We start from the raw sequence: 15535 nt of genomic DNA on the forward strand, positions 1-15535 counted from the left end.
AGGGAGAGTGAATGGCGTTGTATCCATCAGTCAAACGTACTGCTTTTTTCACTCAAGTTGATAGAATAAGCAAAAATAAATAAATAAATGAATAAATAAATAAAAATTAATTGAATTCTGAAATTTTGAATTCAAATTATGTTTTTCGCAATCACGAACTGCGACAGGACCCTACTCCTTGGAGTTATTGTTTCTAGAAACGGCTCCTGTCCTCTCAAGCCTGCCCCTCCTCCTGGGCGGTTACGTGTGCATAGTTGTGTGTGTGTGTAGGTTTGTGTGTGTGTGTAGGTTTGTGTGTGTGTGTAGGCTTGTGTGTGTGAGTAGACCTGTGTGTATGCCCGTAGAAGTGTGTGAGTGTATGTGTGTGAAGTCGTGTGTTTGTATGTGTGTGAGCGTGCGTGTGTGTGACGCCTCCGACCAGGAGAAGCGGATCTCAGAACCGGGGGACAGCCGCCTGCAGAGGACGGCGAGCGGTGGTGCTGGTGTGCCTGGTCCAAGCTGAAAAAGGAACCAAACGCCAGGGACGGTCTAATAAAAGCAATAAGCAATCGTGATTGCTCAAAAAAAAAAAAAAAAAAAAAATGTGGAGCGAGAAAAAACTTTTATTTTTAAAATTTTAATTTTTTTAAAACGTACGATTTTTCAAACAAGGCGTGGTCTTTATGACGTCACAAGTCATGAACTTTGGCGCGCTACTCTACTGGCGCACCGATTGCTAACGCTTGCTGTCTACCACGCTTCCAGGCTGCGATAATCAAGAAGCGAATTAAATATTGTGCTCCATGCTTGCTATCAACCATATCGTAGCCAGTAAAGAAACGAATTAAATATTGCGCTCTGTGCTAATGACATCAGTGAATGGCATTTCATCACTTGTGATGTCATATGCAGAAGCGTAAAAATGAAATTAAATCTGCGCACCAATTAAAGTTATTGTTAAAAAATATTAAACTTTGTCAAATAATTTTAAAAATGGTCAAATCCTATGTTTTTAAATATGCTCTTTCAGAAAAAAAAAAATACTTTTGAAATTTCTGAAACAAACCTGTTATTTCTTTATAAGATAGTCGGCATTGTATCCTGGCGTGCAGTACGCATGTGTACATGCATTAACATTTCCGAGAAGGAACCTGCGAGCTCTTTGCTCCCAAAGAAAGGATGAAATTTGCCTCAGTTTAGAAAAATACTTCGAGAGGGAACTCAGAATCCCCGCGCACCCTTCTTTCTCTTATCATTACCAAACAAAGCCTAACATTACGTTTTTAACATTTTCAATGTTGTTTTCTGTAGGAAAGTCAAAGTATCCCTAACGTCACCAAAGCTAGTCCAGATTTACATCTTGAAGACTTCAGTTTTGAAAATTTTCACGAGAAACCGCGAATCATCGGCCTCCCCTAATACTAATATTTGCGTTTTCCTCGCTCAATGCCGAAAAATTTCCGAACCGAGTTTTCAAATCTTATTCATTCACTTAACGTAACGTCACCAAAGGTAATCTGACTTTCAGTTCATACTTTATGAACCATTTTATCTTTTTATGCACTGATGAAGAGACTTGTATTTAATAGCCTCGAAACAGCAGTTTGCTGAGTTTCCAACTCTACTTAATGCTTTTATTTGTACTGTGAAGCACGTTGACTTATTTTACTCATTTCTTAGTCAAAGTTTCTCGACTTTTTTTTTTTTTTTTTGACATGTTTGTTATTCCTATTTTTTTGGTAGGTTAAATTTTGATATATATTTATACTTTTGTATGTATTTTATGTAATTTTTGTGCACAGTTTAACTTTCTGTATGACTTTGTTTTTAAATGAGTTCAAAATTACATTCAGAGGATTCAGCGGGCTGCAGATTCAGTATTGTTGGTGTAGAACTTCTTAAGCTTTTCTATGCCAGGGGTTCCCAAATTTCTATGATCCGCGGCACCTTATGAAGAATTTGGATTTTCTCACGGCACTTTTGCCTATCTCTATTATATGCCTATATATTGATAACATGGACACTTCGCGGCATCCCTGGCATCTTCCTGCGGCATCCAGTTAGGGAATACTTGTATCAAACAGACTGTAGGGGAAGGTCGTTTAGTATCGGACAGCGGGTAGTTTCGGACAAGGGCTGCTTCTTAATTCCGCCGCCAGGGGCAGCACGTACTGGATCAACATAGTGTGCAGTATTGGGGAGGAAAGCCACAGACGCCATATTGGTTCAAATCAACCGTTCTGGTGTGCAAAGCTAGTTGTTTGTTTGTTTAGAGTTGCAGTGCACGAACTTAACTTCTGGGGCATATATTTAGGCATAGAGTAAGTTATATTGCTTCATTGTTATACTTTTAGACTGATAGTATATCAATCTAAGTATTATGAGCTATAAAAATGTCTAGCTTAAGTAATAACCTAGTAGTGGTTAAACAACTGTAGTTTTACAGTCGGGTTGTATCGGACAAAGTTACTGGCACCAAAATAAAATACTGACGGTATTTTTCTTTGTCCAACAGGTTGTAATGGAAAAATCACGACATAAATGGGATGAAACAAATATGAAAGAAGCTATTGAAAAAGTTGTACTTAATAAAATGAAAATAGGCTATATTTTTCCAACATTGATAAAAATTATTACTTTTTTTCATTTTTAGACTTGTATACTATTTTAAATAACCAACTTCTTTGTTCGTTTCATTTTTTTGCACTATAGAATGTTATTTCTAAACTATTTGTTTTAATTTCAACATTTTAATGTTTTGTCCGATACAACCCTGCAAAATTTAAAATTAGCCAAAAATAGAGTTTGACAAAAATTTGTTAGAAAAATACGACTCCATGTTTTTTGAATCAAAGTTTACAATTTATATTACGTAACTTAGTACACCATAATTCAGTGTAAAAACTAATTCTTTACAAATAAAACAATAAGTGTTATGATGTAAATGGCTTATGTGTCCGATACTACCCGACCTTCCCCTATACAGCGTGATTATCTACTTACATTAGCCTCATGGGGGAAGAAATCAATCTTTGCATTCATCCCTAGTCTCTGGGGTTAAAGGAAACACCCTAGGGTAATTGTAAATAGGATTTCATTCGCTAACAAAGTCCCAAAGTCAAATATTCCCAGTTCCTCTCAGAGAGTCTTGGATAAAAGGCACAAAATTTCGTCTCTCAATTCATCCAAAAGGATCCAAAGTTGAAACATTGAAAGTTTGTTTCCATTCACTGTATGCCCACGGTTGACATGGAATTGGCAAATGTCCAGCTAAGAAGAGTTAACGTGAATGAGAAAGGGGGGGGGGGGTGAAGAGAAAACTTGATGCGCTTTCTTCATTAATTTCAATGCGACTGTTTAATTTAGAGGCCAACACACATCTGCAATAGAGGTTAACAGACATCTGGGATACAGCGGTGCAATGATGAGCGGGGTTACGATAACATGATCGCTTCGCGAGAATAGTTTTTACCAATCTCGCAAAGGGACCGTATGAAGTAGCTGGCGGATTGGTTTGCATTTTAATTCATGTTTTAATGCAATTTCGAAAATGTGCTTCATAAACTTTCAAGAATGTTGAAGTTTAAATTAACAACCAATTGAGATTCAGTAATGGAGTGTTTTGAATCAAGATGTATCTCAAGAAAATAATGATCTTGGGATACAGCGGTGCAACTTCCGGGTTCAATTTCTTAGTATAGTGGTGCCTCTGAATGTAATTTCTTTACTCTATGGCAAGAGCTGACATCCCTGAAAACTAATAGACTCGTCCGTTTCCGCCTGTAAACCGGATGTTAGCCATTCCATCTCAATGGTGGTCAGACACCACATTCGCTTTAGTTTTGACGCAAATGCTGCAATAAAAATGTAAAATCAAGATGAAAAATTAACAGTTACCTGCTTTCGTCTGGATTGTGGTCTTTTAGCCAAGACAATATGGAGCCCTTCTTGAAGGCCGAAGTCACAGTAATTCCTTTCTCCTTCTGAATGTTGGCTATGGTGTCGGCGTCCGGAACAACTTCAATCAGACCCATTTTGTTGCCTGTTGCCATGCATTGGTATGGAATCATGCTGTTAACAAATAAAATAACTGTAGGGTCATATTGCCGTTAACTACTCAAAATAACAGATTTTGTGAGCAACATACGAGGGACGTTTTTAAAGTAAGGTCCGTTTTGAAATAAGAAAAAAACAAGTATAAATAGAGCAAAGACATTTATTGCAAAAAAAATCTACCACCCTTACGCTACATTTCGACACTGCTCCCGTGATTTTCCAAGCATTTGTCATAGCGTGGTACAGGTTTTTGTATACCTATTCGTAGAAAACTGCCGTCTGTGTACTCAACCATGGGGTTACATGTTCTCTGAGCTCATTATTGCTGTTGCGCCACAGACCACCTACGAAAGACTTTAGATGCCGAAACAAATGAAAGTTGCTGCGAGCGAGGTGGGGGCAGACCCAGAGGATGTTCAAAAACGTCCCAGCCAAAGACCTGTAAGAGTCCTCATGATCGTCTACACAGGCGGCAAATTTGTACGAATAGGTATACAAAAACCTGTACCACGCTATGACAAATTCTTGGAAAATCACTGGAGCAATGTCAAAATATAGCGTAAGGATGGTAGATTTTTGTGCAATAAATGTCTTTGCTCTATCTATACTCGTTTTTTTTATTTCTAAACGGACCTTACTTTAAAAACAAGCCTCGTATATGCTGATCTAAATCTAAAGAAATATCATGAAACATTCTCATGGGGTGCTTTACGTTGCACAGTGCACCTCAACATTTTTGGTTCTGGGTGGAAGAGTCAAAAGCTTGGAATTCGCAGGGAATGAAGAAGGCAATAAACGCGATAAGCAAATCAAAACTTCCACTGCGTGTTCCTTAACAAAGACAGGGCCATAACCAGACTTTTGCTTCGGGGAGGGTTTAAGAAATCTACATGATCAATCAAATTTAATTTCAGTCGTAATTGATTTGTATTGCAATAGGTTATTTAAATGATGGGTGCTGCTTTAACACACTGACTACGTCGTCGACAGCCTATATATGGACTCCCTGCGCTAAGCTAATTATTTGAAACAATTTGAAGGAAAACAGATTTATTGAACTTTTTCATGAATAATACAACATACAAAACAAATTCTATATATTTTTCTCACAGACTACAGCACAAAAACTTCGCGCGCTATCTCGTTTGATCGCGCGCACGCCTGCTTGCATCAGAAAATGTTTTCACAGCAAATGCAGTAGTGGCCCATCTTGTGTTCTCTTTTTGAACCTTGTCTAAATGTTCGTTTAATGTAATGTAACTGGTCACTTGCAGTTATAATTCAAATTTGGATTTTAAGAATACCAAACTTTTACTACATTGAGTTCAAGAAGTGAACACCTTCTTTCTCTTTTTGTAAAATTTATTAAGAAAGCCCAGGAGAAACTTTATCTGTCTGATTGATCAATGTAGCCAGTTGCGATATAACGAAGAGTTATTGCATATACTATGTTGTAGCTTGCAGTTCAAAAGTTATCCCCATGAATTCAAAAATATTATTTTAAGACTATAATATTTCAAAACATTTTCCTCTTTTAATTTCATCAAATAAACGAGCTGATGTGTGCATCACATGACTTCCTTTTACTCCAATTTAATATCATTTCCCCATCACTGGCAATTTTAATGTGATTCAATTGTTTACTCTCTAAATATCACCAACAGTGGTCGAATTGAAACCAAATTAAAAAGAAAAAAAAAGAAAAAAATCGCCAAATTTGTCGCCGAGTTGGCGAAAAAATTGGCGACCAAAAGATTGGCGATATATCGCCAAGGGTCCGGTAAATTATAACACAACTTGAGGTTACATAGAAATTAACAATGATTTCCCCCCAAAAAGAGAAAAAAGACCCTCTTAGAAACATCCGAATGCAACCAAAAGGGAAGGTGCACAACTAGACCCCACTAAGAGTCTACGTACCAAATTTCAACTTTCTAGGACATACCGTTTTTTTAATTATGCGAGATACATACGCACATACGTACATACATACCTACATACGGACATCACGAGAAAATTCGTTGTAATTAACTCGGGGGTCGTCAAAATGGATATTTCGGGTGTCTATAGGTTCCTAGGCATATATCCACGTGTGGTCGGGTCGAAAAAGTAACTCAACATTCATTCTGGGGTGAGAAAAAATAGAAATTAAGGCCGATTTTAGAGTGAAAATTTTTTCGCGAATACAATACTTCCTTTTTTGTAAAAGGAACTAAAAAAGAAAAAGATTTCACTGCATCGATAGCTGCAGCTTTATAATCGAATTCAATGAATATCTACTTAACCCGTTCTATGAAGCGTATCAATGGTAATCTATTCGAGTCAAAACAGTTGCCATTCGAGTGTAAGAAATGATGAAAGAAATGAAACCATTCCCGTTAGTTTCTACTCAGAAAACGATTTTCGATATCGATTCTAAACATATGTGAATCGCAGAGCTTGACAGTTTGCACCTCCCACCTAAATGCAGCTCATATATTTTTCTCCGAATCGATAAAAATATTTGTCAATGAGTTATTTTTAACCAGTGGCCCCGCGGCGATGTTGGTAAGATATCTTTTTTTTTATTTATTCATTTTCGCGTGACTTAAAATCGTCAACCTTATCGATTCATCACCTAGACAGCAGACAGGGGGCGCTATTCCGAGTTGAAAAGTTATTCGGAACTCCAGCGCTCGAATACGCTACCTTGCGGTGATTTATAAAACTGCGTCTGCACCTAAAACATTGCCACGTTGCGCATCACGTGTGTCTGTTGACGTAAACACAGGCAGTTTGTTCTGAGTATTTATTAACGCAATCGATGTGTCTTAGTTTGCTTTCAGCTACAGAAATTAATTCGTCCCTTAGTAGTATTCTCGAGCTTCTCAAAATAATGTTAGTTTTTCTTATTTCTTTCAAAAAAGTATTAAATGGTGGAAGCGTAAACAAGAAAACTCTGGATTAACAAAATTGGATAACGTTATACCAGGTAAAAATTTTTATTGTTTTGTATGAATTTGTAAGAATATGAGTTTTTTTTAATCTTAAATTAATTTAACTAATCATATTTTACAGCAGCATTTAGTTGGGATGGACAGTATGCAAAATATTTTCTTGAATATATTATCGTAGAACAAAATGAATAACCGAGAAAGAATTTACTTTATTCCTTTTATTCTCAGCTGAAAGGTTTCGCCAAATTTGTTTAGGGTTATAGTAGTTTTAGTATTGTGCAAGCAAAGTAGCCTTGGCGAGTTTTCGCGTTTTTAGTTAAACCATTTTTAATTTTTATCATGAGTGGAATAAAATGATAGTAAGATTACAGAATTCGATAAGTAAAAAGAAATAATGGTCAATCAACTGAAAAGAAAACTACCACCATATATAAACTGTGAGTACACATTTTATTTATTTTGTTCTGAGTGAATTTGAATAAATATCAGTTTTTCAATTCGATGAAAAAAAAAACGAACTTAACAACATTGACTGGACACTTTTCCTTAACCTAATTCCACATAAATGATTTGAATAACCTTTGTTACTACAGTATCCTACTGAAATAGACAGTATGCAAATAAATTTTCTTGAAAATATTTATCGCAGAACAGATTGAAAAATCCAGAAAGAACGTTAAGAATTTGAACAATAAAAAATAAAAGTTCGCCAAAAATCTGTTTATAGGCTTATGGTTTTAAAATTATGTGAAAGAATAATGTATCTTGACAAGATTTCGCATATCAGGTAAATTATTTCCATGACGAATGAATTAAATGCATGATTTCTTTGGATATCCAATCATATAGTCATAGAAATAAATTATCTAGTGTTAAACGTTACTCTTGACAGTCTGCCACGTATGTGCACTATGTGACAAAAATGTCAACAAATGCTGGAAATGTCACGAAACTGAACTTACTATGTACTAATGTATAGAAAAAACGGTACAAAATGAAAATGCCGTTCGAAGCGAACCAAAAATTTATGAATTCCGAATTCAACATCGTGAAAATGGCTGCTTCAGAACAACTTACTGTGTGTTCTACATTAATTGTTTACTTTCGTAATACTTTTTGGTTTCTAATCTCTTTCTATATGGGTCAGAATATCCACAAGACTTTGAAAAATCTTTTCAAACGAATAAAGCGAAAAAATCATACATACGAACAAAAATCACAACACTTTTAGCATTTTCTTCGCTACCACATGCGTTTGTTTTAGTTTTCAATTCCGCCATTAAACAGTGACTGCAGTGCCCCCTATAGTTCGTTGGAGTTGCGAATTCCAAGATAATGTCGTTTTTCATTCAAAAGAAACATTGTCTTATATGTTCTGGTTTAGCAGGGATAGTCATATTACTAGACCTTAGTACTAGCAATATAAATTTAATTGTAAAGATAATATTCAATCAAAAATAGGGGTGTCGGAGGGCTACCTCCTGGCATTTTTTTGAAATTGAAGATATAAAAAAGCAGTTTTAGACTATATTTTGAGTCAGTTACTTAAATTCTATGCAACTACATATCGTGGAAGATATTGAATGTATTTTCATTTGAATGTTGTTAAACCTAGGGGAATGACTTGAATAGATGATTTACAAATTTTTATATTTCTTACAATAATTAAATTATTTCTCATCAAATGTATTAGAAAGATACTATGATCTGATTCTACTATTAGCCAGAGGGACCCCCTCTACCCGCTCCCCCCAACCCCCCTAGCAAAACATTAATTCAATTTAACGAAGAAATGATGAAATTATATTGACGTAAGACCACGACCTACAGTTCAAAAATGAGCAGTTTATACTCAAGAGAGCGCATTTGATTCAAAAATTTTCTTTGGAGTAGAAGTTATCGAGTTTAAAATTTGCAAATTTATTACAACAGCTCATTTTAAAATAGCTATTTTTCACCAAAAACTTACTAATTTTTAGTGAATGCCTTAGGATTACTATACTGCGTGGGAGAAATGGTAAGTTCTTATTCACAGAATAGTGCCGTGTAGTCTGGATAAAAGACAGATGCCCTAACCACTTGTCCACATTGAACTCTTATAAAGAAACAGTGTCTATTAACTCATCTTGTGTTTTTGATACAGATAAAGGGTGTTTTTTTAGAGGTAGAGAACTTTAGGTTCAAATAAAACACAGTTAAATGTTGTTAATTGCCATGAATGTTGCTTTATTCGAAAGATGATTCTTTGCCATTTTTATTTAAAGATGATTTCTGGCATATGGCCACCTCGGCTGGCTCGGAGAAAGTCCAGTTGGAAAGTCCAGCTTTCTCACTTTTTGCAGCAATAGAGGCCGTATGTCAGTAATAAGGTGGCGATCCAAGGCGTCAATCGTCTGTGGCTTATCGGTGCAGACCAGAGACGCCACATAGCCCCACAAAAAGTGGTCCAGCGGTGTTAAATCGCATGATCTTGCAGGCCAATTCACGGGTCCATTACGCGAAATTATTCGTTCACCGAACGTTTCTTTCAATAAATCAATTGTGACACGCGCTGTGTGGCATGTTGCACCGCCTTGTTGTCTGTTCATGATGAAATGGCAACCCGAACTGAACATAAAACAAGTGACAGCTATCAAAATGGCACACATATCAAACAGTGTTGCCAACTTAAAGTTCTATACCTCTAAAAAAAAAAAAAAAAAAAAAAAAAACCTTTATTTTCCCAACCAATAGAAATGCACGTTTTCGGTGAATCCTATTTTGCTTCAGCTTATTCTAGAATATTCAGCCTGCTCTGCGTCTTCCACTCTGTTCCATCGGACAAGCGAATTATAAAGTCAGAATTTAAAGCAAGAATGAAAGGCAATTGTAGTAAATGAAATTTCTTACCGTAGATCAAGGCCTTCATCTTTCCACAGCCTGTCCATTATGCGTATCATTTGTAGCGTAAGCATGTCTTGTCGAAGATCTACAAAAGATTAGGGTCAGTTGGGGTAAAAGAAGGCATGAGATGAATTTAAACAAGTTCTATTACCACACTTGTCGTAATGGAGGGTTGTCAGCAAAATTGTTTCCAAGAAAGAAGCACTGATTGCTTTGTCTGCGTTGATACTACGCTGGCATAGAAACAACATTTACGGAATTCATTTAGTTTAAATTGGTTCCAAGAGAGAAGCACTAATTGCTTTGTCTGCGTTGATACTACGCTGGCAGAGAAACAACATTTACGGAATTCATTTAGTTTAAATTGTTTAAAAGAAAGAAGCACTTATTGCTTTGTCTGCGATGATACTATGCTGGCAGAGAAACAACATTTACGGAATTCATTTAGTTTAAATTGGTTCCAAGAAAGAAGCACTGATTGCTTTCTCTGCGATGATACTACGATGGCAGAGAAACAACATTTACGAAATTTACTTGTTTTAAAATTGTTCCAAGTAAGAAATACTGGTTGTTATTTCTGCGCTGATACCACGCTGACCAGGGCCGTATCCAGAGGGGGGGGGGGGGGTGCGAAGGAAGCCCGAGATGTTTTGTACCGTAAAACAGAAGAAAGTTTTTTTTTATATTTCTAATGTCAGTAAAGGAATATAGCAAAGTTTTTTAATTTTGTAACTATTAAACGAGTGAAAATTTGAAGAAATACAGAAGAAGCAATTCTAGTTCTCGTTAGCTGCAAAGCATACTTGAAATTTAGACCCTCATATATAATTAGAATTTCCTGCTCTCTTTCCCAATTCAATTCAGGGCTGTGTAGGGTCAAGGTAGTCCCCTTATTAGTTTGGCAGACTTGCCCTCCTCCAGGGGTGTGCACAGAAATTTTGGGGCTCATCACAAATGAATTTTTCACGCCCCTTCCATATTACATGGAATACACCGCCAGCTCAGTCAATTCCAGCCGACGACTGCAGTTTCGTAACTTACTGAATACCCCTTCCATATCGTTTACCCCTATTTTTAAAAATATTGGTCCCCCTTCAGGCTCAGGCCTGGGCCAGCAGGTGTCCCTTCTCCCTCCCCCTGTGCACGCCCCTTCCCTCCTCCCCTTAAAACTCTCACAAAACTTACACTGCACCGGTTTTGAGCAGGAGACTCCCCAAGGGCCGGGCCCCTAGTTTCCGATCAGGCTAGTATCTGATTACCAAGATGTGCCAAATTCAGCTCCTTGATACATTCTGAGTAAAAATGCAATAATCATGATTCTCGCGTTTTTATAGCATATTTTTCAAGATAAATTTTGGTGACTGATATGTTTCATGTCTTGCCATTAATTTAATATCGAATTCAGTATTTGGGAAGTTCTTTTGTTATGGCTTGTTTTTATCTTATTTCTACTACATACTGTTAACATCTTAAGCATGAGAGAAAAAATAACACTTACTCAACTCTATTTCATTTTCTGCACTACTTGATATTGAAAAAAAAAAAATTGTTTGCTTTGAAAAATATTTCGTGACATTTATTTTTATCTTAAAACGGGTGTGTTTTACAAAGTTATAATCATTTTGTAAGACTTTGCAATGAACTTCTGAAAAGTGCAAATAAAGTGCTTCAAATAATTTCAGCTGTTCTAGAGCCTTTGAAAATTATTTAAGTTTTTGAAATTCCTTGAAGTTCTTCAATTTTGTCTCTTATCAAGAAAATAAAGTATGAATTGTCCAAATGACCAGAATATTACTCTTTCTGTTTTATTTTCTGAATCTCTACACCATTTCTTTTAAACCATTTTATACAATTTTTATGCTGTAGGGCATTTGATGAAAAAAGGGGGGGGGGATGTTGGGGAAGTGATCAAAAACAAACAACCCTAAAAGCCGATGTGAGCAAATGACGATGTGCTTCTCTTTTCTCCTCTCTCGTTTTTCCTCTCTGTCGATTAATGTCGACGATTTATAGACCAAGCAATTTTTACTTCGATTGATCTTGATTTGCAAAAGAATGCATAACTTTTAAAAGACTTTGTTTGCCTGTTTTTCTTCATACTTTTGTAGTCTCAATTACCTCATATAAGGCCTCAAAATACAGATTTTTATATCTATTTTCCAAAAAATTTCCCGGGGGAAAAGCCCCCGTACCCCCTGAAATTATAGGTGTTCTACATCCGACTTGAAGGGACACTCTCCTGTTATGCTTACAACTACAAAGTGAATAGAAAAATAGCAAGAAAATTAAAATAAAAAGTAACAACAGTTCAACAGTGGAATCATTAAAATCGCGACAAAAATAATCTTTTATGTTAAATATTTTTATGCACGTATGTATAGATGTGTGTGCGTTAGGGCAATGTGCAAATCCGGGTCCCTTCCGAAAAAAATTTCTGGATACTGCCTTGACGCTAACAGAGAAACAAGATTTACGGAATTTATTTAGTTCAAATTGGTTCCAAGTGAAAATTACTGATTGTTTTTTTTTTTTCTGCTCTGATACTGCACTGTCAGAGAAACAACTTTTACAGAATTTATCTGTATATATAAAGTACCTTGTCCTGACTGACAATCAACGCACAGCCAAACCTACTGAGGCTAGAAAGCTGAAATTTAGAACTTAGGTTGATTTTATGACGTAAGCGCGTGCTAAGAATGGATTTTTCGAAATTTCGATTTTAAAAGGGGGTGAAACGGGATGGGGAATGATCTGCACTCATATGCGAAATTCTTAAGAATGGGCTCGAGTTCAGGTTCGAACCAGGTATTTAAAAAATCGAAATTTTACGAGGGTTACGAATACTTCAGTCTCATCAACGTAGGATGCTAATTAACGGAGATATTAATTAAAAACTCAATTTTATGTCCACTTGAACTTACGTCTATGCCAAAAAATGATCCGATTTTTTTCGGTTTTTGTACCGTTGGAAAGCCCGTAAAAAATAATCATTTCGAAAATATCCGTAAGGACTATAACCGCAGACATCGAAAAATGACTACAAAAAAGTTATAAGCGTTTGAAGTAAAAATTAATTTATTTAAAAAAAAAAGTTTTCTTCCTCCATTTTTTGCAAGAGATTAATTTTAGCTTGAAGAAAAGCTGAACAGTATTATTTGTTGCCATTTCTTGCTTAAGTATCTAAAAGTAAAATTTCTTGCATTCGGTATTTAATGCATTGAGGCTTTGCCTGTAGCAGGGCATTTAGAATATATTTCCCTTTTGATTAGGTTTCCGCAAGTAGATGTTTTCGTGTACGATTTCAATGGATGTGTAGTCTTTATATATAAAAAAAATCTGACTCTTACTGGTTTTGTTAACGTTATTTTTAAATGTGAATGATATATTTGTTTTAATGGTATGATATTGAGGAATATTTCTCTTATTTGAAAGGTGTTTTTTATGCTATTAGACCCATTCCAATGAATATTTTTAAAACTATTCCAGACGATGATTTTAAAGAGCGGTCGATGCTCTTTAAAATGGTACCTTTATAAAATCGAGACACGGTTTTTTCCTACGTTACGCACATTATTAATCGTGGCGATTGTTTTGTTTACTGTTAGTATGATTGATTAAACCTACGTAGAAACTACTTAATTTTGCACTTTTTTTTTGAACAAGAAACAAGACTTGAAACAAGACTAATAATTGAACCAAGCCATTTAAAGTAAAAAAGTACGCCAAATGAAAAGCCCAATTAAAGTGATTCGCCAAACAGACTTTAAATGATATTTTAACGTGTAAAAGTATTGGCTAAATGAATCTATCGAGTCATAAATTAATGCGAACGTTCCATTAAAATAGAAATTAAAAAACACGGAGGAAACATGACGACAATGTTAGAATATTTTTTAAAAATTCTTACATGTCTAACATTTTACGGGGTACAGGATTTCTTTTTTGCCCTAGATGTACTGTTTTTTTTAATTACCTTGTTTTTCTGCAACAGAAATTTCGTTTAAACGTTTTCGTTTGAAAAATCGGATCGCTAATCGGTTGGAATTCGCTTCGCTCGCTAACTGGGTGGGTTAGTGTAGCGCGATCGCTTGGCGAGTTTGGTGATAAACAATAGAGTTGCGAGATTATTTTACAATTTGAAAGCTACTGTGAATGTAATTTAAGGTCTTTTTTGTCTATTTGGAAAAATACTTAAGTTGCAAGTAAATGTTTTTAGGATTTTAAAGGGTGTTTACACATTTTGGAAAAATATAATGATTATTTCACGTTGGGGGTGGGGGGCAGGGATTCCTTTTAATCAAGGGATTTTTTTATCTTTGATCTGATTGTTAATCTACCGTAGTTCGTATCACTCGCTAATCGGCTGGGTTACTGTAGCGGGGTCACATGGCGAGTTTGATGATAAGCAATAGATTTGCGGAACTATTTACTTTTGAAAGCTGCTGTTATTTGGTGAAAAATTTTTAATTGAAGAAAAAAAAAACATCCGTTTCACTCGCAAAAGGGTTGGGTTCCGGTAGCGTGGTCGCTTGGCGAGTTAGGCAAAAACAGCAGTTAGAAAGCTTATTTTATGTCTTAAAGCAACTGAATGTGTAATTTAATGTTTTAGCGAATTAAAATATACTACTTTTTTTTTTTGACGACAATTTTCGAATGTACCACACGGGAATTTTTTTTCTTTTTTAGTTAGACAGATAGGATAGCTAATCAGTCGGAGTTCGCTTCGCCCTCTAACAGCTAGGTTATGGTAGCGTGGTCGCATTACAATAAACAATAGAGTTGCGGAATTATTTTACATTTGTAAAATGCTATTTGCTGTCATTTTTGTTTACATGGCGAAATATTTTAAATTTCAGAAAAAACCGCTTTACTCGATAAAAGGCTGGGTCACGGTAGCGTGATTGCTTGGCGCGTTAAGCGATGAACTATACAGTTGGAGGATTATTTTAAGTTTTTAAGCAACAGTAAATATAATGTTTTCGCGAGTAGTTTAAATACCAAAGAAACTGTAATAGGGTTTTTTGAAATGGCGTGTACGCATTTTAGTTAAAAAAAATGATAATTTCACATCAGTGTGGGGGGAGGGGGCGTGGATTTTTTTTTTTTTATTCAACGGACTTCCTTTAAATTTTTAGCACGGGCATCGCCGTGCGAGTACTGCTAGTTTAATATAAATTGGCTCTAAGTAAGAAGTACTGGTCGCTTTCCCTGCGTTGATACCACACTGACAGAGAAACAGCCTTTACGAAATTTATTTAGTTTAAATTGGTTCCAAGTAAAAAGTTGTTGTGACGTAGGTGTCCGAGTTCTGCGTATTGATTAGATAATTCCGAGGTAGCACAAGAAACACGTTTATTACTAACATTTAGCACACATAAGAAACAATTAACTTTGAGTAAATACTACAATGCGATAACAATTCGATAGAGCTCCCAATGCAGCATAGCATAGATTCGATGGTTGATGAGTGAATCCATTGTTAGATTGATTGCATGAGTCTCGTGCCCAGTTCGACGTGTTGCCACTCCCTTGTTGCGTTCGTAGAAATAGAAAGAAGCACCGATTGCTTTTTCTGCGTCGATACCACGCTGGCAGAGAAACGACGTTTACGGAATCTATTTAAAGTAAACCCTCATTAATCTGGACTCTATTGAACCGGATTTTGCTTAATCCAGACATCC

The 15535-nt window shown here is 35.9% G+C and overlaps 1 protein-coding gene across 1 annotated transcript in view; it reads right to left on the bottom strand.

The window, feature by feature from the left end:
- LOC129224238 (phosphatidylinositol 4,5-bisphosphate 3-kinase catalytic subunit delta isoform-like) overlaps positions 1-15535 on the bottom strand; it is a 154717-nt gene that overhangs the window by 7015 nt on the left and 132167 nt on the right. The window contains exons 16-17 of the mRNA XM_054858664.1: positions 9861-9939; positions 3877-4050 (exon numbers count right to left, since the gene is read on the bottom strand). Coding sequence (XP_054714639.1) covers positions 3877-4050; positions 9861-9939 — 253 coding nt within the window. The remainder of the gene's footprint in view (positions 1-3876; positions 4051-9860; positions 9940-15535) is intronic.

Source organism: Uloborus diversus, chromosome 6 (genome assembly GCF_026930045.1).
Source record: "Uloborus diversus isolate 005 chromosome 6, Udiv.v.3.1, whole genome shotgun sequence".
Classification (NCBI taxonomy): domain Eukaryota; kingdom Metazoa; phylum Arthropoda; class Arachnida; order Araneae; family Uloboridae; genus Uloborus; species Uloborus diversus.